This window comes from Haliotis rufescens, unplaced genomic scaffold (assembly GCF_023055435.1).
Source record: "Haliotis rufescens isolate VD_foot unplaced genomic scaffold, xgHalRufe1.0.p SCAF_6, whole genome shotgun sequence".
NCBI classification, from domain to species: domain Eukaryota; kingdom Metazoa; phylum Mollusca; class Gastropoda; order Lepetellida; family Haliotidae; genus Haliotis; species Haliotis rufescens.
The window spans coordinates 3,141,729-3,165,704 of NW_025964334.1; the positions used below are offsets into that span (position 1 = coordinate 3,141,729).

General features: G+C 39.0%; 1 protein-coding gene across 7 annotated transcripts in view; it reads left to right on the plus strand.

The window, feature by feature from the left end:
* The first annotated feature begins 565 nt into the window (after positions 1-565).
* LOC124149777 (neurogenic locus notch homolog protein 1-like) overlaps positions 566-23,976 on the plus strand; it is a 54,285-nt gene continuing 30,874 nt past the window's right edge. For 3 of the 7 annotated variants that reach the window (XM_048385561.1, XM_048385562.1, XM_046521549.2), the window contains exons 1-20: positions 568-744; positions 1,302-1,356; positions 2,177-2,374; positions 4,386-4,529; positions 4,757-4,873; positions 8,317-8,514; positions 9,225-9,368; positions 9,727-9,843; positions 10,435-10,632; positions 13,262-13,405; positions 14,023-14,139; positions 14,640-14,837; positions 17,542-17,685; positions 18,046-18,162; positions 18,898-19,095; positions 20,111-20,254; positions 20,614-20,730; positions 21,225-21,422; positions 23,332-23,475; positions 23,836-23,952. In XM_048385561.1, coding sequence (XP_048241518.1) covers positions 697-744; positions 1,302-1,356; positions 2,177-2,374; positions 4,386-4,529; positions 4,757-4,873; positions 8,317-8,514; positions 9,225-9,368; positions 9,727-9,843; positions 10,435-10,632; positions 13,262-13,405; positions 14,023-14,139; positions 14,640-14,837; positions 17,542-17,685; positions 18,046-18,162; positions 18,898-19,095; positions 20,111-20,254; positions 20,614-20,730; positions 21,225-21,422; positions 23,332-23,475; positions 23,836-23,952 — 2,857 coding nt within the window. In that variant the 5' untranslated portion in view covers positions 568-696. Of the gene's footprint in view, positions 745-1,301; positions 1,357-2,176; positions 2,375-4,385; positions 4,530-4,756; positions 4,874-8,316; positions 8,515-9,224; positions 9,369-9,726; positions 9,844-10,434; positions 10,633-13,261; positions 13,406-14,022; positions 14,140-14,639; positions 14,838-17,541; positions 17,686-18,045; positions 18,163-18,897; positions 19,096-20,110; positions 20,255-20,613; positions 20,731-21,224; positions 21,423-23,331; positions 23,476-23,835; positions 23,953-23,976 lie in introns of all 7 variants that reach the window. The other 4 variants (XM_048385560.1, XM_048385563.1, XM_048385564.1 and 1 more) reach the window with 4 other exon arrangements.

Sequence of the window (23,976 nt, forward strand, 5' to 3'; positions counted from 1 at the left end):
AAATCGACGTTGCTTTTTTGCTATTGTCGCTAAACATTATCTAAGTACAATCTATGTAGTAATTCGGTCTCTCTTTACTCTACTATTGAGGAACATTTGACCATGCTCTTTCTTTGATCAGGCTTACAACATTCAATGCCTTTGTGAAACTTTTAAAATATTTATGATACACATGCGGAGGACATTGTCATAAATAACGCATAGTGATTCATAAATAAATGCGACACATACTATTTCGATAGTCACTAAAATCGTCACTAAAAGCAGAGTTCATTGCACGATTTCGACCATACTCAGACTCGTACAATGGACTCTGCTTTCGGCAGATATTTGTTGCGATTATGGAAAGGTTTTCAAACTTTTCTGTGAAGGGTAGAGCCGAATCATTTTCAGGACATCCAACATTATCACCAAACGCTCGGTCAGTAAGTAACAAAAGTAAAGGTACCCACACCGAGCTGTTACCGCGTCAGCATCCAGTACACGAGATTCAGGATATACGTGGCCAGCTGGTAAAAGTGGAATACATCGATACTGATTTAGAAACGGCGAAGTTCATAGGATGAACATAATCGACGAACACATCTATTGATTATTAATTGTTTATAAGGAGGGGGAACAGCCCTCGTTTCCAGAAGAGCCCCATGTGACAGGAAGCCTCGTGTGTACACGAAGAGACACTATTTCAGTAACTCTATGTTCTCCAGGGCATCCGGTTCTGCTTATCTCTGGAGTATGGAGAAGGTCTGTTTTTCAGATTTTGTATTATTATATATTCCATGAACTGTCTGCGAAACACACAGTACACAGTAAGATGTATGACCTTTGTGTCCAGTTGTAACACTTTATGTCTCTATGTCCGTCTTGTACCAGTCGTTTACTTCTTTGGACAAGACTGTGAATTATTAGTCTTGAATCATCGAACAGATTGTATATCTGCTGACTTGGTGAATGTAGGTACCTCAGTTTGTGACTCAGTTTTCTTGAAAGAGACACGTGGGTACATTTACAGGACTGTCTGTTAAGCCTCCTGTTTCAATTACTTGGTTTCCATCCATTGCTATTTGTAAACCATAAACAGAATGTAGGAGGTCAACATTAAATTTACAGATCCCAATAATTGTTACGCATGCCCGTCGTGTGACGTGGCTGATTCTGTAACATCGTGACCTGACAGTGTACTTGTCCATGCTGTCAACCGACTCTGTTATTGCTTGAGTATTTTCAAACGTAGGATGTACACCGTTCCCTCAATCACGCCAACCTTGAAGCAGGCTTATTTCAGACGTTGATTCTTTCAGGACATGGCGACCACGCTGCTTCTCCTGCTTGTAATCCCGTCCTGCTACAGCCAGTGTAAGTATAGTACTGACAATGAACTCCGCACTGTAAACCTTATATCTAGAGTACCATAAGGATATCGATAATATTAATTCTGAAGAACCAATGCTCCAAAACTTTGAGCTGTTTAGAAGAATATCCAAGGTGAGATGTTATCATGTAGGCACTTCTAGAAGGCCTATGACGTTATTGGTATCTGTCAGATAATTGCGTTTAACAAACCAACATTCTTTCATGAACAAGAGGTCAGGTTCTGAAGGCTGTCGATGGCGCCAATCGTTGCTCTTACCTTCGGTCATGGGTTTGTCTAGTCTAGATTTAATTATGTTCAGATCACTAGTTGGCTAGCACTATAAAACCGTCATACGTCAGAGCTGGTACAAGGTTATGAAGGATGTCGATGGCGCCAATCGTTGCCCTTACCTTCGCTCATGGGTTTGTCTAGTCTAGATTTAACTATGTTCAGATCGCTAGTGGGCTAGCACTATAAAACCGTCATACATCAGGGCTGGTACAAGCAGCTACGCATACATTCATGCACGTCGCTATTTAAGTGCAATAATCTAGAGCGCGAGGTTAAACTCCACTCACCCCAATGTCAACTTGTCAACAATGTTACACGTGTCGCAATCCTAACTGAAGAAAATCTAAACTCTACTGATCAGTGGGGTTGCTTAGAGGTGAAAGCGCTCACGACACGCAGAAACCTCGGTTCGACTCCCACATGAGTACAGTGTATGACGCCCCTTCCCGATGTCCACATCCGTGTATTGCTGGAATATTGTTAAGAGCGCCGTAAAACCATATTCACTCTGAACACTAATGTTGTTTTCAGTTGAAGATCCGTGTCGAAGCTTTACAGAACTTGACAACATAGCAACACGGGCCCCTAGTTACTCGGGAAGCCCCTTAGTACATGATGACAGCTCACTGGCCCCCGGCTGGTATGCAGCACCTGTTGGGTGGGAATTACTCAGTCAGGATCCTGGCAACTCGACCAAGTGTGGAACAAGAAAGCCAATTTATAGAACAAGTAAGACCAATTATAATAAAATCTTGAACTGAAGAATAAATATGGATATCATTTTTTTCCGATTGCCTAGCGTTCCCATACGCGACTACTGCGATTTGGGGGTCAGGCTCGATGATGTCGTTGATGCACGTCATCTTATCCCATTTGCGTAGATTATGATGTCAGTCAATGGATTGTCTGGCGGACGTCGTACAGCTTGAATATTGCAGTTAGCGGCATTCAACAACAAATTAAATATGCAAAACACATATCAATTATAAGCGTACCAACAATTCATAATTACAATTATATTACAAACAATATCATTTTGAGGATAGAATAGTACAACAAACAAACAAACCAATTCTTGAAAGCATATCTTAATTAATCATCCAAACCAGCTAGACCCTAATATTGTTATCATTTCATCTGATATCCGTGTTCTAGTGGGTAGAGCTTCTGTTTGGAGAGCGGAAGGTTGTTAGCTAGATCTCCGGCCTTGTCACATTGAAATACGTACAAAGTTGGTACTTGTTGTTACCCTGTCTGGTGTTCTGCATGAGGGTGATAAAACAACGAGGGTCAAGTAGGGAGTCAGTGTCGGGGTCAGGTCAGGGTCAGGGTCAGGGTGGGGTCAGTGTCGGGGTCAGGTCAGGTCAGGGTCAGGGTCAAGGTGGGGGTCGGGGTCGGGGACAGGGTTACATCTTACATCATTACTTAGTATAATAAAGGGGAATCACATCGTCCCCCGTGTTATTGCTGGAATATTGCTGAAAGCGGCGTAAAGCCATATTCTACCATGAATTTGGAATTTACTCGATTCTGATTGGTCAATCAGAGGCTATTAAATCACAATAAACCCCCTCTGATTGAAACAGCTGGTTTGACGGCCGCTTCACCGCGGAAGCTAATATTCGTAGAATGGTACTATTTTCAGTCATTGTCGGTAGGCGTATTTAAATAATTATATCAGCAATTACAGGTTACAAAATGCACAGATGCGGTTAATACAATATACAAAGGATGTGTGGCAATACATTTTGTGCAGAAAAACACGACAGAAATCAACAAAGGGAATGTATTTACGTTTTGGAGACAACAGAGAGCTTGGAATTTTGGCGCTTTTCTATATATGACTGTGACGTCATATCATTTGCGTCACAATGAGCGGCATGACGTCATAATGGTGACGTGCGATGTAGAGCGAAAGCCTTGCAAAGCTTGCTTTGTTTTCTTTACGGATGCCCACCTCATGTTTGCTTACCAAGTTGCCGTGCTTATATGCTTCCAATGCCTGTCATATGTTCGATTGAAGTATTACGGTATAAACAAACTGCTTGAGGATATACAGCACCATATTTTTTTTTCGGTTATTCCGTAATTCAGATCGATAACGCACTCAAAACACTGAACTCAACCCATTACGCTTCACTCAGTATATTTGCTAACACCAAAGAGTTCGCATTTTATTTAGTCATGGTAGAATGGAGATAAACATACTGTGTTTTCAATGTAGAGCTAGGTTACCTGTAGATTTAACCCCGCTAAATTTAACATTTGAAACCTCACGCTGCGCGTTCGGTTCCAAATTCAATTTAGCGGGGTTAAATCTACAGGTAACCTAGCTCTACATTAAAAACACAGTATGTTTATCTCCTAACTAACTCACTCACATCTTATGACATTTATGTATGTGTATATTAAGTAAGGCTCAAAACGAACGCTGCAACAATCTGGTGCATCCTCATATTTTGTACACCTTCCTCTTACCGTTGCTCTTTTAAACATCTACAAGAGATATTTCAGTCTGCCTGAAGAAACTATAGAACCCTATCAGCTTGTTTCAGTGTTGCTTGCCCGGCTTCCGCTGCTTGTACGATACTAACTATCCTCAGCATTGAATGCTACCCACTATAAGCCGTACTTCTTTATACTTATTTTGATGTAAATGTTAATGATAATAATATATATTTATACTGACCGTAATCATGCTCTTCTTGTTTTACCAAATAACATTTTATATTTCTTCAAGGTAAAACTGGTGACACGTCTACCGTGTGTATTAGATTAGCGAGAGCGGCCTGTTACAAACCGTACACCATCCAGACGACTATGTGTGGCGGCAGAGAGATATACCAGCTGAGTACGCAAACCACTGCAGCCGGATTCTGCTTTTGTAAGTTGTTTTGTACGAGTTTTGTAAAATCGTTTGACTCACTCACTCACTCACGCAAGAAAGCAAGCAATCCGTCATAAGTGATTGACTTGCTCAAATATGGTGTTGATATACTCTGTAATTATTGTGAACCTACCGTACCGTCCAATACGTCTAAAGAAGGGATTCTGAAAATATATCAGACGAACTCTTCGTCAAGTTATTTCAGATCTGCCGTCTTATTGCAGACACGGATGATCCATGTCTTTCGAATCCTTGCGCCAATGGAGCCACTTGCATTAAGACGTCCGGAAGCAATCACATGTGCTCATGTGCCCGCGGCTACTATGGAGAGAGTTGTGAAGGTAAGTGCATGATTCAAGTGTGCACTCGCCTGAATACGTAACAGAAGTATTTCGAAAATATACCCACATGTCTGTCTAATTATATCGGAATATTTCACACATAACGTTACCTAAGCATAACCTTGTTTTTTCTTGGCGCAATTAATATACCATATGTATGCTAAAACATACCAGTGACACTAATGAAACGGTGAATTTATGATCTGAGAAATCATGTGTACATGCTACATTCCTTGGTTTCCTGAGCTATTGGTGTCAGAGAAGTATGTTCAGCCACGTAAACATGGAATGATATTCATTTGTTTTCGCTTTCTACATCAAACAGGGTCTTGTCTGAGATATTTCTTGTTTGTTTGTTGTTAAACGCAACACTCAGCAATATTCCAGCTATATGACGGCGGTCTGGAAATAATCGAGCCTGGACCAGACAATCCAGTGATTGACATCATGAGCATCACGCTAGTGGGATACGATGACATGCATCAACCAAGTCAGCAAACCTGACCACCCGATCCCGTTAGTCGCCTCTTACGACAAGCATAGTCACCTCGTACAGAATGCATCGGTTGCTGAAGACCTATTCCAGCCCGGACCCTCACAGGGGATAAGCATGAGTTGCTAAAGACCAATTCTAACCCGGTATCTTCACAGGAAGAATGATATTCCAAAGGCCACCCAAATAAAAACCGGTTTCAGAACATGGACAATGAAACATAGTGGAATAAGTTGAGTGGTCAGAAGTCAATAACAACTGTGTCCCTGTCACATGTCCATGAAACAGTTCGACTAACTGCAAAGCCTACTCAAAGAAACATCAATACCGGCAGTCCAAGTAACAGCGTGTTAGGACTGACAAGCATGTTCACTTCACACCCGGCAGTCCAAGTAACAGCGTGTTACGACTGACAAGCATGCTCACTTCACACCTTTGCTGATGACTTCATGTTGTTGACACACACACCCAAATCAATGCAAATTATGTACCAACACAAGCTGGTCAACATTTTGCACTCCTAGACACAGCCCAGGGGCCACTGAACAACACCAACTTTTAGTTGGTGGTTGGTTGCTTTGTTGTTTAATGCCGCACTCAGCATTATTCCAGCTATATGACGGCGGTCTGTAAATAATCGAGTCTGGACCAGACAATCCATTGATTGATATCATGAGCATCGATCCACGCAATTGGGATCGACGACATGCATCAACCAAGTCAGCGAGCCTGACCACCCGATCCCGTTAGTCGCCTTTTACGACAAGCATGGGTTGCTGAATACCTATTTTACCCCGGAATCTTCACGGGGCACCAACTTTTAAACATTTGACAGTCGTTGCACTTTTATCCTTTCTGAAATGGGGTATGTTCTTCGGGACTCTTTATTATCAGATATCAGAGAGAGTGAGAACTTGCTAACATTCAGAAGCAAGCATATAACTGTCCTGTAAAACAGCACCTGAGATCTTGTAATGCTCTGCGTTTTGGTACTGCAACCAGGGTCATTTGGATAGGACCCTGGATAGATTGTTACACGAACACGTTTATTTAATAAGTGTGGCACCTTATCATGTTTTATGCACGATTTGCGATCTCGATCTTTCGAACCGAAAAGAAATCCTTACTATTACCTTGACATAGATCTACTATATTGGTTTACTGTGTTAAAAGAAATACCGCCAATTTCCGTTTCCTATTCGGTTCGGCTCACGCTCGTATTAGCAAAATACATGACCAATTTTCCAGTGCGTTTTTTCAATTGGTGTTCACAATGGTTTCTGATCTGTCCATTTAATTATGAAACTTGCATTTATTTACGACTTCTTTTCTGTTGTTCTGTTCTGTCGACTTTGGAATTGTTAGGTCTACATTAGTTTACCTCTGGTTTCTATATTACAGGAAAATTACAAATATCGAGTTGCCTGCTGGTTATTGTGCAGTAAGCGTTAAGTCTTCATACTTCCAAGTTAGGCGGGGCGGTCGGGTAGCCTAGTGGTTAAAGTGTTCGCTCGTCACGCCGAAGACCTGGGTTCGAATCCCGACATGGGTACAATGTGTGAAGCCCATTACTGGTGTCCCCAGTCGTGATATTGCTGGAATATTGCTAAAAACGGCGTAAAACCAAACTCACTCACTCACTCCAAGTTAGGCTATGTTTAGTTTCCAGTCTGTCAACATATATCTGGAAACCCCGTGTATACACTCTCCAATCATTATCTACTACATTTTGACCTCATGGCCAGCCTTTTTCTTTTATGTTGTATTGTTCCTGTTATAAAGTATTTTTTTAAAGAGACCGAATTACTGCATACATCGTATCTGGACATGTTTTGTTTGTCCATTGAAACCTGTACTGGTTAGGTGTATAATGATAAAAGCGACAAAATTATGTCCATCTTTATAAGAAATATCTGCTAAAAGCAGAGTCGATTGTACGATTGTAACTACATCATGAACATTGTTAATTAATCACTATCAAATAGTGATGATACCAGGTGTTCGCGTGTCCTGCCCCCGGTGCCACCCGTCACTAACATATGCAAAGGCAAGTCATTTGTTCGCCTGAAAAATCACGGGAACTTATGATGCAAGCCAAAACAGGGAATTGCATCGGACATCATTTTTGTCACTGGTGCGTTAAATGTGGAAATGTCATCCACATGTCTACCATGAAACCTTTTGAAAGCTTTGCTGCGGCATTGAATGTTGTGACCTTGTTCGAACAACTTCTGTGCAAATGGGGTATGACGCTCATTGCAATCCCTGTAGAAAGAACTTGCTCAATGGTACATAAACAGTTGTGAAATATAGACATCAAGGGCAGGAACTGCAGGAATATTGCTCGACATAAAGGGAAAGTTGACGATTAGAACGTTGAAGTTATCCGATTGTCATACAGTCATACATAGGCCAAATTGTTTAACAGGGGCGGTTTCGTTGACCTTCGTGATTTCTAGTTCAATTGGGTAATGTCATTTGAAGGGAATTGGCTATTAACTACTATGTTTATAACGAACACGCTTATAACGAACTGATGGATATAACGAACTTACTTTTTTGTCCCGACTATTTGCTGTAGTTATGCTGTATCTATGTTTATAACGAACTACGGTTATAACGAACTAAAATTAGAGGTCCTTTTGAGTTCGTTATAACCGTAGTTTACTGTAGTTTACAATAATTTACTGTTAAGAATGTGTTGTTTTTCACAAAATGGTTCTCAACGTTGATTCTAAATTCTATATAATAGTACGCCCTTTGATCATAGCTCTACGCTGAAATCACAGCATGTTTATCTACAAATCAACAAAAGTATATTTGTGTCTGTCCTGCATCAACCAAGTAGACGAGTCGGACCACCCGGACAGAATTATTGTCAGTATCTGTGTCACCAGACACAAGTTTTCTTGGTAGGGATATTCGTGATGTCTATCAATTTTGCTTTCAGAGATGGATCCTTGTGGAAACTTTACCGAGCTTCACAACATACCATCAAGAGCCCCAAGTTACCCAGGAAACCCCGTAGTACATGACGACAGCACACTAGCACCCGGCTGGTATGGAGTACCTGCTGGATGGGAATTATTCAGTCAGGATCCTGGCAACTCGACCAAGTGTGGAACCAGAAAGCCTATTTACAGAACGAGTAAGATGTATTCCAATACATTTCTGTAATGTTGATCATTTCTGGAAATATTAGAATCTTTCAAATGATAATTTCCTAAACTAGTCCAGTACATAAGAAAGAGAATTTATGGATGTCACTCTCAAGCTGGAATCGTGATGAATGTGGAATAGAACAGACTCATCTCGCCTACATACCTATAAAATGTTTTCTCCTACCTTTGTAGCATCACCTACTGTTTATGGCGTTCATAATTCTCAATTGTTCAGATGATTTAGAGCATGTTAATTTATTCTAATTTCATGGAAAGACACGTTTGCTATCAACTAAGCTTTCATTCAAGTTTTTACTCGCAAAGAAATGTACTGAAGAGGTTAAAACGAAAGATACTTTTCGGTAAAGGATACTTATTTCAAAACCAAAACGATCAAAGCCAGAATCCCTAAACGCGCATGACAGAGGAATGTAAGAACACTGTCTGTTTATACCGTTTCATCCCGAAACTTTTTTTTTTTCATTTATTAGTAACGTTTCCAATACATCTGCATGTTATTCATATTAACCCTCGATCAAGTTCTTTAACCTTCAAACATCATGTAACAACGTGTGCTGTTATAGGCATTTATTTGACAATTTAGACCATGACTATTTTACATTAAGGCATAAGATATATTAGTCCATACTTCCTATAGGAAACATTGTTGAACAAAACTATGTTTGGCTTGTTCAAGGTAAATCTGGTGACGCTTCTACCGTGTGCATTAGGTTCCCAAACGCGGCCTGCTACAAACCATACACAATCCGGACGACGATGTGTGGTGGAAGAGAGATATACGAGCTCAAAACGCAAATCAGTTTGTCAGGATTCTGCTTTCGTAAGTGCTTGTATGTTCCTAATATAACCGAATAGGTTCTGTGTATGTTTTCATTGTGAACAATAATGCAGATGTGATCATGGCGGAAACGTGATGTTGGGAAATGAATAATTATTCATATTCTCCATGGGTAGCGATGGGTATTTTAATGACCATTTTCAGTGATGAGAATTGCTGAAGTATGTGTTGATGTAATTTTGACTAATGTTAGCATTTTGAAACGTAAGAATCCCCCTCCTCACAATTTAACAGAGAATTCGACGAAATACATGAGAAGTCTCCCTTGACAAAAATAGTACATGGAACATGTAGATAAATAGTAACCTTAATCTGAAAACACTCTTCTTTTTAATTGCAGACACGGATGATCCATGTCTTTCCAATCCTTGCCCAAACGGAGCCACTTGCACTAAGGCAGCAGGAACCAATCACATCTGCTCCTGTCCCTCTGGATATTATGGGGCCAACTGTGACGGTATGTGCATGACGAGAAATAAAACACACACAAACTTTTTCCGTAGTCACAAGAAATCTGTGCCAAAAGCAGAGTCGATGGTATGATTCAGACTATATCATGAGCACGTGTTATTGAATCCCTCTCAAAAAGTGATGATAGAGTATCCTCTCCAACCGGTCGCATCACATGCAAAGGCAAGTCAAGTATTAACCAGAAACAAGAGAACATATGGATAAAAGCCAAAACAGGGAATCTAGTCGGACATCATTTTGGTCATTGATGCGTCAAATTTCGAAATGTCTTCCTATATCTATTATACATTATTTGTAAATTTATTTCAGACTTTGAATGAATAAATTTGTCACACAACTTTTGAGCAGGAGTTGTATGACGATCTTTGAAATCTTCGCAAAGAAACATTTTCGGTTTAACATCAAAGTTGTGAAATGTAGACAACAACGGCTGGAACTGCTAGAATATTGCTTGATATTAAGAGGAAGTTGACTATTAAAAAATACAACAAACTTCGACAAGAGCTATTTCCATCCCGTGCACAGGTTCTATTCGGGCGTCGATTGATATCACATTTGTGTACAATTTTGCTTTCAGAGATTGATCCGTGTAGAAACTTCACAGAACTTGACAACATAGCAACACGAGCCCCTGGTTACCCAGGAAACCCTGTAGTGCATGACGACAGCACACTGACCCCCGGCTGGTATGGAGCACCTGTTGGGTGGGAGTTACTCAGTCAGGATCCTGGCAACACCACCAAGTGTGGAACAAGAAAACCCATTTATAGAACGAGTAAGATGTAGTCCAATACTTTTCTGTATTGTTTAACAATTTTGGAAAATGGTAATCTTTATCTTTAATTTAATGCCTGGATCAACAATTATCAAATTACATATCATTCATCAATTTGTGCACATTTAAATCTAATTGCAGATTTAAATATTTGTTTATAATTGCATGAAGCCCTTCATGTGATATTTTCCTGAAATAGTTCAGAACAGTAGTATGTTATAAGATACCAGATAAGTTCCCACCGGAGAGGTACTAGATCTTTCCATGAAACCACTATTTCTCCCGACCAACTCTCCATTATTTACAGGCCAAGTGATGAATGCGGAGTAAAACAATATTGGTCACTGATATACCTCAAAAACACTCTCCATGCTTAATACCTCGACCTTCAAAGAATCAGTTTTTATTTCAGAAATACTGAAAGGCAATAGGCCTATAGTACATAACCTTTGTGGATAGTAGGTGGACATATTGATTTCTATTTGTTTAAGTCACTCATCGTATTATTTTTAAATTTCATTGCTTGGAATATGTACACAGTCAAAGGCTTCAGGACATTAATATTTATAGAAGCTATTAATTCATTAAACTTAAATATATCTGAAAATTGATACATTGATGGATGTAGGTATGCAATTCGTAAATTCTGACAAAATGGGCAAATGAGAACATCATTGTACTCATCTTCTATTAGCTGTAAATTACACATTCGACATCGTCTAATTTCCTTTGGGATTTTGGAATATCTTCCCGTTTCAATAGTTAATTCATGTGGTGAGCATCTGAATCTAGAAATGCAATTCTTTATTTGTACAAGAGTGGTTTCAAAGGATTTTCTGCGGTTATAAACTGTGTTTCAAACAAACTAAAGTACTGACATCTTACCACTTTTCTATGTACGTATCTGTGAACATGTGCGTACACAAGTTAACAAAATGTTCAAGACAATCTACATTTTGACCTTGCCTTTATTATTAATGTTACAGGGAATGTGTATAATCAGAGAATATGTATAATCCCTGAAATTTTCAGGGAATATATTTAATGTCTGATTCACTCAGGGAATACACATAATCCCTAAAGGTTTCAGGTATTATATATATTTCCTGATTTAACATCAAGTTTTTTAGACATATTCCCTGAAATTACTTTTGAGGCTCTGAAATGGTCAAAGTTGATTAAAAAAATAATAATTTATGAGAAGGCAAATTTATTTGACATGACAACAATTTAGTTTTTGTCGACACATGTAAGACTCGAGTGGCACCTTGAGTTACAAAGCAGCTTAGCCTTGAAACATCTACATCTGTTGGTATGACATTTCTTTGTGTCAGCACAGTTACACCGGGTGAAACCTCGCCTCCACAGTTGGATTCAAACTGCACAGTCGAGTGCAAAGTGATATGTTCTTGTCAGTGACAACGTCTTCAGTTGAGTACAATGCTGTAGCACAAATATCAAACTGGTTACGAGAGAACTTCCCATTCAGTATGCCACCTTTCACAGCTGTTGTGTACAAGTCAAGCTTCTTGACGTGATTTGATCAGGGAATCAGGAGTGTTCACAGATTCTTCTAGGTCAGGAGAACACAGATTTACGGACTCCACTGATGCTTGAGAGGAGAGGGGTGTCGCCTTTTTGGCTAGGGGCCATCGGTCGCATTCTTTTGGAGACGCATTAATTTCACAATTAACAGTATTTTAATATCATTTCTATCCTATGTTTTGATTACAGTTAAGACTAATTGTTAAGTTAAGTGAAAGGTATTTGTTATCATGTCAAATAAATTTGTCTTCTCGATTTTTTTTATCAAGTTTGACCATATAAGAGCCTCAAGTAATTTCAGGAAATATGTCTAAAACACTTAATGTTAAATCAGGGAATATGTATAATACCTGAAAATCTTAGGGATTATGTATATTTTCTGAGTGAATCGATCATTAAATATACTCCCTGAAAATTTCAGGGATTATACATATTCCCTGATTATACATATTCCCTATAACATATATACATATATATATTGGAAACCTACCACATTCACCATATACAACTACATTGGGAGTGTTTACTCTTTACTCCAAAATATCTTTCGCATGTATATACATGAATCCTTTCAAACAAATCTAACTCATGTACACCCCGCCCATATAATAGAATTGACTTTATTTTTGTGTCATTCTTTTTAAAAAAGCCCATAGAGATTCTTCTTTGCATGTGTTGCAGCCTGTCTTGAATGAATATTCCAATGTAACAATTCCAGAAAAATGTACTCCCAAATATTTATAGCTTGTAACTATGTCTAGATAGCTGTCTTTGTAAAACCATCCTTTTGGTAACATATTGCCATTTTTGAAAACAATACTTTTGGTCTTTCTTGTTGTAACACTTGAACCAAATTGTTCACAAAATTGTTCCAGCACATTTATCTAACTTTGAAGTCCAGGTACAGTACGCGAAATAATTACGATATTGGCAAACAGAAGCCAAGATATTTTATCAATATCTGGGTGTCGCTGTATACAACCTTTGCAATTATTTTGTATTTCTTCTATCTACCTTCAGAGATATTAGTTCATACTTCTTATGGAAAATATTGTTGACCAAAACTATTTTTCATTTCTTCAAGGTAAATCTGGTGACGCCTCTACCGTGTGCATAAGGTTCCCAAACGCGGCCTGCTACAACCCATATACCATCCGGACGACGATGTGTGGTAGAAGAGAGATTTACGAGCTCAAAACGGAAATCAGTTTGTCAGGATTCTGCTTTCGTAAGTGCTTTTATATTCCTAATATAACCGAATAGGTTCTCTGTATGTTTTCATAGTAAATAATAATGTACATGTGATCATGTCGGATTATGATGTTGTGAAAGCAATAATTTTTCGAGATATCGCATGGGTAGCGATGGGTTATTTGAATGACAATTTGCTGTAATCAGAATTCCTGAAGTATGTGTTGATATACTTTTGACTAATGTTAGTGTTTTGAAACGTAAGAAATCAGTTTCAGGATTCTGCTTTCGTAAGTGCTTTTACATTCCTTGCTTTACACATTTAGTTCTGTATATTTGTTGACAGTAAACAATAATGCAGATAAGATCATGATGGAAACATGATGTTGGGAAATCAATACTATTTCAAGATACAGCATGGACACTATGGGTTGTAAAATTTTAGTCATAAAGGCACAGTTACTTAAATATGTGTTAATGTATTCTTGACTCATGTTAATATTCGGAAGTTAAGAATCTTTAACAGACTTGAACAAAGAATTCTACAGCAAATATTAAAAGTCTTCGACAACAAAAATCTCATATACTGTGCAAATAAATGATATTCTTAAATCTATGAACACCCATCATTGACAACATTCTGTTCTGTTGCAGACACGGATGATCCATGTCTTTCCAATCCTTGCTTGAATGGAGCCACTTGCACTAAGGGGACAGGAACCAATCACATATGCTCCTGTGCCCCTGGTTATTATGGGGAGAATTGTGACGGTATGTGCATGAGTCGAAACGCAGACATACCAGTTATGGAAGGTAGATTTCAGATAGCATTAACTTATACCACAACATACAGCATTCATTGTGATAACTTCAATAATGCAGTAAGTACACAGTAAGTAATCCCCTCTTCTAAATTTGAACAATTATACCACATGTCTTTTCATCGATATCTCATCTGAATTTCTTGGAACAATTGCAACATTAGCAATGATGTATTTCAAATGTAACATACGGGCCTCACACAGCAGGCACACCAAATACCTGTTTCTATAAAATGTTACAGCAATACCTGATCTAGGACTGTTAGAAAACAATTTGTAATATTTGGAAATAGTGTGGGAAATGGTTTTGATATACGAGATGCTTTTTAAAATAAACCGAATCAAAATCATGAAAACTAGTTTTCAGTTACTACCTAGGTATTTCATTAAGTGCACAAGTTCCATCCCGACGCCGATTGATCGTGTGTGTGTGTACAATTTTGCTTTCAGAGATGGATCCCTGCACAAACGTTACAGAGCTTGACAACATACCATCAAGGGCCCCTAGTTTCCAAGGAAACCCGGTAGTACATGACGACAGCACACTAGCACCCGGCTGGTATGGAGCACCTGCAGGATGGGAATTACTTAGTCAGGATCCTGGGAACTCGACCTTGTGTGGAACTAGAAAGCCAATTTATAGAACTAGTAAGATGTATTCCATTTTTAAAAGTAATCCCATATATGATATACAGCGGACAAATGTATCAGAGAAGGTAATTTTTAATCATTAATGTCCAAAGAAGGATCTTAATTAACGGTGGTAACCATAATTTGTTCCAAGCACCTACGGTATTCGGTAATAACATCAACAGTTTAAACCATAAGTCCCAAGCACGAGAATCTGATGGCACACAAGTTCAGTAGCGTGTATGGCCACCATGTGCGTTGACAGCTGCCACACAACGCCTCCGCATGGACCTTGTGATACTTGTGAACACATGATTGGGAAGACGACGCCATTGTTCCTGCAAAATGGTGCCAAGATCTTGCAAATACTGTGGTTGGTTCTGGAGAGTGCGCAGACTTCTGCCAAGAGCATCCCAGACGTGTTCGATGGGATTGAGGTCAGGAGACCTTGACGGCCAGCCCATGACGAAATTCCTTTTCAAAATGCTGTGTGGGGTCTGGCATTGTCGTGTTGGAAGATCAAACCGGGTCAATGTGCTGCCATAAAAGGCAGAAGTTCTGGTGCCAGTACCTGGTCGCGTTAAGCAGGAGCGTTGAGGTTGCCACGGATGACAAGAAGCCTCGAACGTGCATTGCCACAGAGAGCATCCCACACCATGACACTTCCGCCTCGAAATCTGTCAACTTCCTGTACACAACACTGGGCGTAACGTTCATGACGGCGCCTCCGGACCCTCGCCCTACCATCAGCAAATCGAAGATTAAATCGGGATTCATCACTGAGGACGACTTGATTCCAATTCCTCTGAGTCCATCGTTAGTGTCGCTGTGCCCACAACTGACGTTGACCTCTGTGTAATTGAGTCAGAATCGGCCCGCAGTATGGCCGTCGTGCTTGAAGGTGAGCAGTTCTCAGACGGTTTCGAACAGTTATCGCACTCAGTCTACCCCTAAACAGTTCATTTTTGGTTGATGTAGCCGTCAAAATCGGTTACAGAGGTGACGTAACACAATCTGACGATCCTCTGCATGTGACGTCACACGTGGTCGACCTGGCCGTGGGCGATCAGCGGTTGTACCCGTTTGCTGTAGATGCGTCTGTAAATCATAAACAGTCCGTCGACTACAACCCATCGTCCTTGCGACTTCAGCCACGGACGTTCCTGTCGGCAACATGCCGATGGCACGTTCACGTTGCACATTTAAAAGGCGTGGCATGACAAATTGCCGTAATGACTTTTTTTTTATTGTATTTTTCTTTTTTTTTAATGACTGCTAACAAGTATGGCTGAAAACACGTGCGGTATTATGGCCATGTGACCAGTTGCACATGAAAAACCACTTTTGTCACTATAGTGCTGTGCACATGATTTTGATCGTTTCACCTGCACAAAAACGGGTGTTATCTGAAGACAATACGTGGCCATTACTGTTTAAATACACAATAAGGGCCCACAATGATAACTGGTCAAAATGTTAAAATTTTAGGATTGTGAAGTTTTTAATTTGGTTCAGTATATTTCTGTGAAGTTGAACATTTTATAAAATACTAATATCTACCTATCAGTTAGTCCCTAAATCACAAAGCGTGCAAATACAGGCTATACATCAATTGGATTCAGATTTCAATTTAATTAAAGGCTTTCATACTTTTATATAAGTAGACGTGACTTTTAATGATAATTTCCTATACTAGTCTGGTACATAAGATAGAGAATGTATGGATGTCACCCTCCATTATTTACAGACCGATGTGATAAAGCTAGAATCGTGATGAATGTGGACAAGCACAAACTGATCTGGCTTACATACCTTTAAAACGTTTTCTTCTTCCTTCATTCCATCAGCTTCTGTTGATGGCGTCCATATTTTTCAATTGTTTAGATAATTTGGAGCATGTTTTTTTAATTCTAATCTTAACTAAGCTTTTATTCAAGGTTTCAGCTCAAAGTCCAGTTGAGTTATTCAAGAGATGTACTGAATACGACTCGTTGTTTGTTAACATGATGCTATGACCTATATTTGGAGTTTCCACAACTCCTGATCCAGTAGCACTTACGTATTTAACATATAAAAAAGTTACTGGTGCTTAGCGGCTGGATACACGTTATTTACATGAATACTTTAAGTAATTGATAGTGATCAAGTCTGTTTTAAAAGATATTTGAGACTGAATATTCTCTGGCTTTTACTGGTGGAATCCTGTATATTTCTTTAATATTTAAATATCACCACCTTCATGATTGGTTCCATTTGCAAGACCATGTTACATGAATATTGATCTTCGGAAATCTGCAGCAGTGATTCCAGGACGTATGATTCTTAATAATTGGCATTCAACGTGTTCCACTCATTTCTCACAATACTCTCACATACCATCAATTAAATGTAACCTACAACAATGCAAAGGCAAGTGAGAGGTTACAACGCTAGACACGATACGGCAAACGAATATATATTTCAAAACCATACCGTTTCATAACAACACATTTTTTAAAACTTTTTTTTCATTTATTGGTAACGTTTCCAATACATCTGCATGTCTTTCATTAAAACCCTCGATCGAGATCTTTAAACTTCAAAAACAATGTCAGCATGTGTTGTTGTAAGCATTTATTTGACAGTTTAGACCCTGAAGATTTTGCATTCAGTCATTAGATATATTAGTCCATATTTACTATAGGAAACAGTATTGAACAAAACAATGTTTGGATTTTTCCAGGTAAATCTGGTGACGCTTCTACCGTGTGCATTAGGTTCCCAAACGCGGCCTGCTACAAACCATACACAATCCGGACGACGATGTGTGGTGGAAGAGAGATATACGAGCTCAAAACGGAAATCAGTTTGTCAGGATTCTGCTTTCGTAAGTGCTTATATATTCTTAATATAACCGAATAGGTTCTGTGTATGTTTTCATAGTAAATAATAATGCAGATGTTATCATGGCAGATAATGATGTTGGGAAAGGAATAATTATTCCAGATATCGCATGGATAACGATAGGTCATTGTAATGACCATTTACAGTGATCTGAATTGCTGAAGTATGTTTTGATATACTTTTGACTAATGTAAGTATTTTGAAACGTAAGAATCCCGCTCCTCACAATTTAACACAGAACTCGACGAAATACATGAGTAGTCTTCCTTGACAAAAATAGTATATGTAACATATAGATGAATGGTAATCTTAAATCTGTAAACACTCTTCTGTGCAATTTCAGACACGGACGATCCATGTCTCTCCAATCCTTGCCCGAATGGAGCCGCTTGTACTAAGGCGACAGGAACCAATCACATCTGCTCCTGTCCCTCTGGATATTATGGGGACAACTGTGACGGTATGTGCATTACGAGAAGTAAAGACCACACAAACCTTTTCCATAGTCACAAGAACTCTGTACCAAAAGCAGAGACGATGGTATGATTCAGACAATACCATGATCATGAGAACGTGGCAATGAATCACTGTAAAAAAAAGTGATGATACAAGGTGTTTGCGAAAAGGCCAGAATATATTCCCCCCATCAGTGGCACTCGTCACAAACACATGCAAAGGTAAGTCAAGCATTAACTGAAAAAACAAGAGAACATATGGAACAAGCTTAACACAGCGAATTGCATCGGACATCATTTTTGTTATTATGCTTCGAATTCAGGATTGTCTCCCAATATCCTAAATTCATTTTTTGTGAATTTATTTGAGACTTTGAATGTTGTAAACTTGATCAAACACCTTTTCAGCAAGAGTCTTATGATGATCTTTGATATCATCGTAGAGGCATGCTCGGTCTTTCAATAAAGTTGAAAAATGTAGACACCAAAGACTGGAGCTGCTCAAATATTATTTTCGATATAAAGGGAAAGTTGAGCATTGGGAAGTTCTAACAAACTTTAACAAGAGCTCTTTCCAGGCCACATCAGTTTCAAAACAATTGCACCAGGTGCTTTTGACCATGAAGCCAAAGTCAAGTCATCAAAGCTGGTTTTCAGTTACTAAATTACTATTTCATGACGTGCAGACGTTCCATCCCGACGTTGATTGATATCACATGTGTGTGCAATTTTCCTTCCAGAGATGGATCCGTGTAGAAACTTCACAGAACTTGACAACATAGCAACACGAGCCCCTGGTTACCCAGGAAACCCTGTAGTGCATGACGACAGCACACTGACCCCCGGCTGGTATGGAGCACCTGTTGGGTGGGAGTTACTCAGTCAGGATCCTGGCAACACCACCAAGTGTGGAACAAGAAAACCCATTTATAGAACGAGTAAGATGTAGCCCAATACTTTTCTGCATTGTGTAACAATTTTGGAAAATGTTTATCTTCATCTTTAATCTAATTCTTGAATCAGCATTCATAAAATTACATATCATTCATAAATTTGTTCACATTTCAATTTAATTGAAGATCTAAATATTTGTTTATAATTGGATGTGTCCCTTATATGATAATTTTCTGAACTAGTTCAGTACACTAGTATCTTATCAGACACCAAATACGTTCCCACCGGAGACGAACGTAATTCATTCCATAAAATGACTCTTCTTCCGACCCACTCTCAATTATGGGTCGAGGTTTTAAAGCTGGAAATGTGATGAATGTGGAGTAAAACACAATGCGGTTATGTATATACCTTAAAAACTACGCTCGGTGTTTAATACCTTCAGCTCGACTTCAGCTCAGCGCCCACATCTTTAAATATTTTTGTTCTTGAGTTTATGTACATATTTTCTCATTTCATGGAAACACACACTTTGTTTTCAACTAGGCTTTCATGCAAGCTTTCACCTCCAAATATCGATTTAGCCATTCCAAAACTTTTCAACATGATGTAATGACCTTTAAATGGAGTTTCCACTGGCACTTACGTTTATAATTGCAAAATGTGTGAGTGTCCGGTGCCAACATTAGAGAAGGACATGCATGGCCTATCGCGGAATTTTTTTTTGTAATTTGTCTTCAGTGATCCATTCTGTTTTTAAAGATATTTGAGAGAGATTAGTCTCTGGCGTTCACGTTTCCAGTTTAATTGTTCCTTCTGTAAATTCCTTTACTGCTTAAATCAACACCTCAATGATTGGTTCCAGTGCATCTTCATTGATATGGTAACGTTTCCATAGTCATTCATCTGTATAGTAAAAAAATCATGTCAATTTGAGTTATTCCACACAACTATTTGGCAATTAACACTCTGACTATCTGACCTTTAGGCCTGACAGAAATGAGTTCATACTTCTTATAGGAAAAAGCTGTGATTAAAACTATTTTTCGTTTCTTCAAGGTAAATCTGGTGACGCTTCTACTGTGTGCATTAGGTTCCCAAACGCGGCCTGCTACAACCCGTATACCATCCGGACGACGATGTGTGGTGGAAGAGAGATTTACGAGCTGAGTACGCAAATCAGTTTGGCAGGATTCTGCTTTCGTAAGTGCTTTTATATTCCTTGCTTAGCACTTTAAGTTCTACATATGTGTGGACAGTTAACAATAACGCAGATAAGATCAAGGTGGAAACACGATGTTGGGAAATCCTTACTATTTCAATATATAGCATGGACACTATGGGTAAGACAAATTTCAGTGATGAATGCAGTTACTTAAATGTTGATGTATTCTTGAGTAATGATAGTATTCGGAAGTTACTAATCTTAACACATTTGAATAGATAATTCAACAACATATATTAATAGTCTTCGATAACAAAACATATCATATACTGTGCAAATAAATGATATTCTTAAATCTATAAACAGCCGTCGTTACCGATATTCTGTGCTGTTGCAGACACGGATGATCCGTGTCTTTCCAATCCTTGCTTGAATGGAGCCACTTGCACTAAGGCTGCAGGAACCAATCACATATGCTCCTGTGCCTCCGGATATTATGGGGACAATTGTGACGGTATGTGCATGAGTCGAAACGCAGACATACCAATTATGGAACTTAGATTTCAGATATCTTTAGCTAATACCACAACATACAACATTCATTGTAATAACTTGAATCATCCAGTAAGTACACAGTAAATAACCCCCTCTTCTAAATTTGAACAATAATGCCAGAAGTCTTTTCATCTCACCTGAATTTCTTGGAATAATTGAAACATTAGGAATGATGTATTTCAAATGTAACATACGGGCCTCACACAGCAGGCACACCAAATACACGTTTCTATGAAATTATACAGCAATACCTGATTGAGGACTGTTACAAAACAATTTGTAATATTTTGTAAATAGTGTGGGAAATGGGTTTTGATATACGAGATGCTTTTTACAATCAACCGAAATAAAATCATGAAAACTAGTTTTAAGTTACTTGATTGGTATTTCATTAATTGTAGAAGTTCCATCCCGATGCCGATTGATCATGTGTGTGTACAATGTTGCTTTCAGAGATGGATCCTTGTGGAAACTTCACAGAGCTTGACAACATACCATCAAGAGCCCTAAGTTACCCAGGAAACCCCGTGGTACATGACGACAGCACACTAGCACCTGGCTGGTACGGAGCACCTGCTGGATGGGAATTACTCGATCAGGATCCTGGCAACTCGACCAAGTGTGGAACTAGAAAGCCCATTTATAGAACAAGTAAGATGTATTCCAGTACATTTCTGCAATGTTGAACCTTTTATAAAATACTAGTAACAAACTTATCTTGCTTACATACGTTTAAAACGTTTTTTCGGAGCTATGCTCCAATAATCCGGGGTGTCATCAAATAAGAATCCTCTTACTGACAAAACCTGACTTTCGAACGTGACCACTCCAGAAGCGAGACGATCGTGAACGATTTAACCGAGCCTGGAGGGTGAAGATACGATGTTGTTGTTTTTGTTGTTCTTGTTGTTGCGCCACCTCGACGGACACAGAGCTGGACCTCTACTAATCACTTATCCGATCCAAAATAGACTATGGTTGTGGGGCCTTTCACTCGGCATCAAATACTGGTCAAATAACTCAACCGAAGTCACAATTGTGATGACATTCAGCCACCAGAAAGTCACTACAAAGGGTTACACCCTCCCTGGACTTAAAAACCTCCCACGGTTGACACTGTTTTAACATCAGAAGTCACTGAAAAAGAAGAATCCAACCCTACTACGAACAGTAGCTATCACTAAAATTCAGACTACCTGGGACAGCTTGGTCCATATATACACAGATGGATCCAAGAATCCTATCAACAACAGTGCTGGTTACGGGATCCATATCCACAGCTCTTAACCCAAAGCACATTCGATCCGCCTGTCTGATGCTCAGTCAGTATTCACTGCTGAATTGGAGGCAATTCATGGTGCATTCAAAATCAATCCGGAACTACCAAGATTATGTAAGCGAACATACGAGAGACATCACACATCCGGTCATTACATGGTTGGAGAGTGTCATTAGATTACAAGAAAGAAATAAAGTTTGGGCCACTAATTCTCTTACGCCAAATGATCTGACTCTGTAAGATAGCGACCGCCGGTGATTACCGAGCCGTGCCGGAAATAGAGTCGGGGAACGTAGCGGCACTGGACCGTGACATGTGAAAAAGTGATCCACGGTGACACACGTTCCTTCATCCCATCAGCTCCTGTTGATGGCGTCCATAGTTCTCAATTGTTTAGATAATGTTGAGCATGTTCATTTATTTTCATTTCAACTAAGCTTTCATTTAAGGTTTCACCCTCAAAGGCTAGTTCAGTCATTTCAGAAATGTACTCAATATGACTCGTTGCTTGTCAACATGATGCTTTGTCCTTTACATGAGGTTTCCACAGCTTCTGATCTACTAGCACTTAAGTTCTTAATATATAAACAAATGTTAGTGACTGGTGCTTCTGTCGGTCGCAGGAGACACGTGTCCTTTCGCGAATACTTTGAGAATAGTGATCCAGTCTGTTTTAAGGATATTTGAGACTGAATACTCTCTGGCTTTGACGATTTGAATTCAGTTTTTCCTCTGTAAATTCCTTCAATATTAAAATATCAACACCTTCATGATTGGTTCCATTTGCAAAGCTATGTCACATGAATATTGATCTTCGAAAATATGCAGAGGTGATTGCGTATGATACTTAACAATTGGCATAAAACGTGTTCCACTCATTTCCGACAATACGCTCACATTACTTAACAGCCATTAAATGTAACATATAACAGTACAAAGGAAAGAGGTTACAACGCTAGACACTATACGACAAACGGATATATACACAAAAGGCCCATGATAAAGGAAGGGAAGAACACTGTCTGTTCATACCGTTTCATCACAACACTTATTTTTTACTTGTTCTTCATTTATTGGTAACGTTTCTATAACGTCTGCATGTCATTCATATTAACCCTCCATCAAGATCCTTAACCTTCAAAAGTCATGTCAGCATGTGTTGTTATAAGGATTTATTTGACACTTTAGACCATTAATATTACACAATCAGACATTAGATATATTAGTCCATATTTCCTATAGGAAACATTATTGAACAAAACAATGTATGGCTTTTTCCAGGTAAATCTGGTGACGCTTCTACCGTGTGCATTAGGTTCCCAAACGCGCCCTGCTACAAACCGTACACAATTCGGACGACGATGTGTGGTGGAAGAGAAATATACGAGCTGAGAACGCAAATCAGTGTGTCAGGATTCTGCTTTCGTAAGTGCTATTATATTCCAAACATAACCGAATAGGTTCTTTATATCCTTTCATAGTAAATAATTATGTAGATGTGATCATGGCAGATAATGATGTTGTGAAAGGAATAATTATTCGAGATACCGCATGGATAACGATAGGTTATTTGAATGACAATTTGCAGTGATCAGAATTGCTGAAGTATGTATTGATGTACTTTTGACTCATGTTAGTTTCTCGAAAGGCTGGAATCCCGCTCCTCACAATTTAACAGAGAATTCTACGAAATACATGTGTAGTCTTCCTTGACAAAAATAGTACATGCAACATGTAGAAAAATGGTAATCTTAAATCTGTAAACACTCTTCTGTGTAACTGCAGACACGGATGATCCATGTCTTTCCAATCCTTGCCCGAACGGAGCCACTTGCACTAAGGCAGCAGGAACCAGTCACATCTGCTCCTGTCCCGCTGGATATTATGGGGACAATTGTGACGGTATGTGCATGACTAGAATTAAAA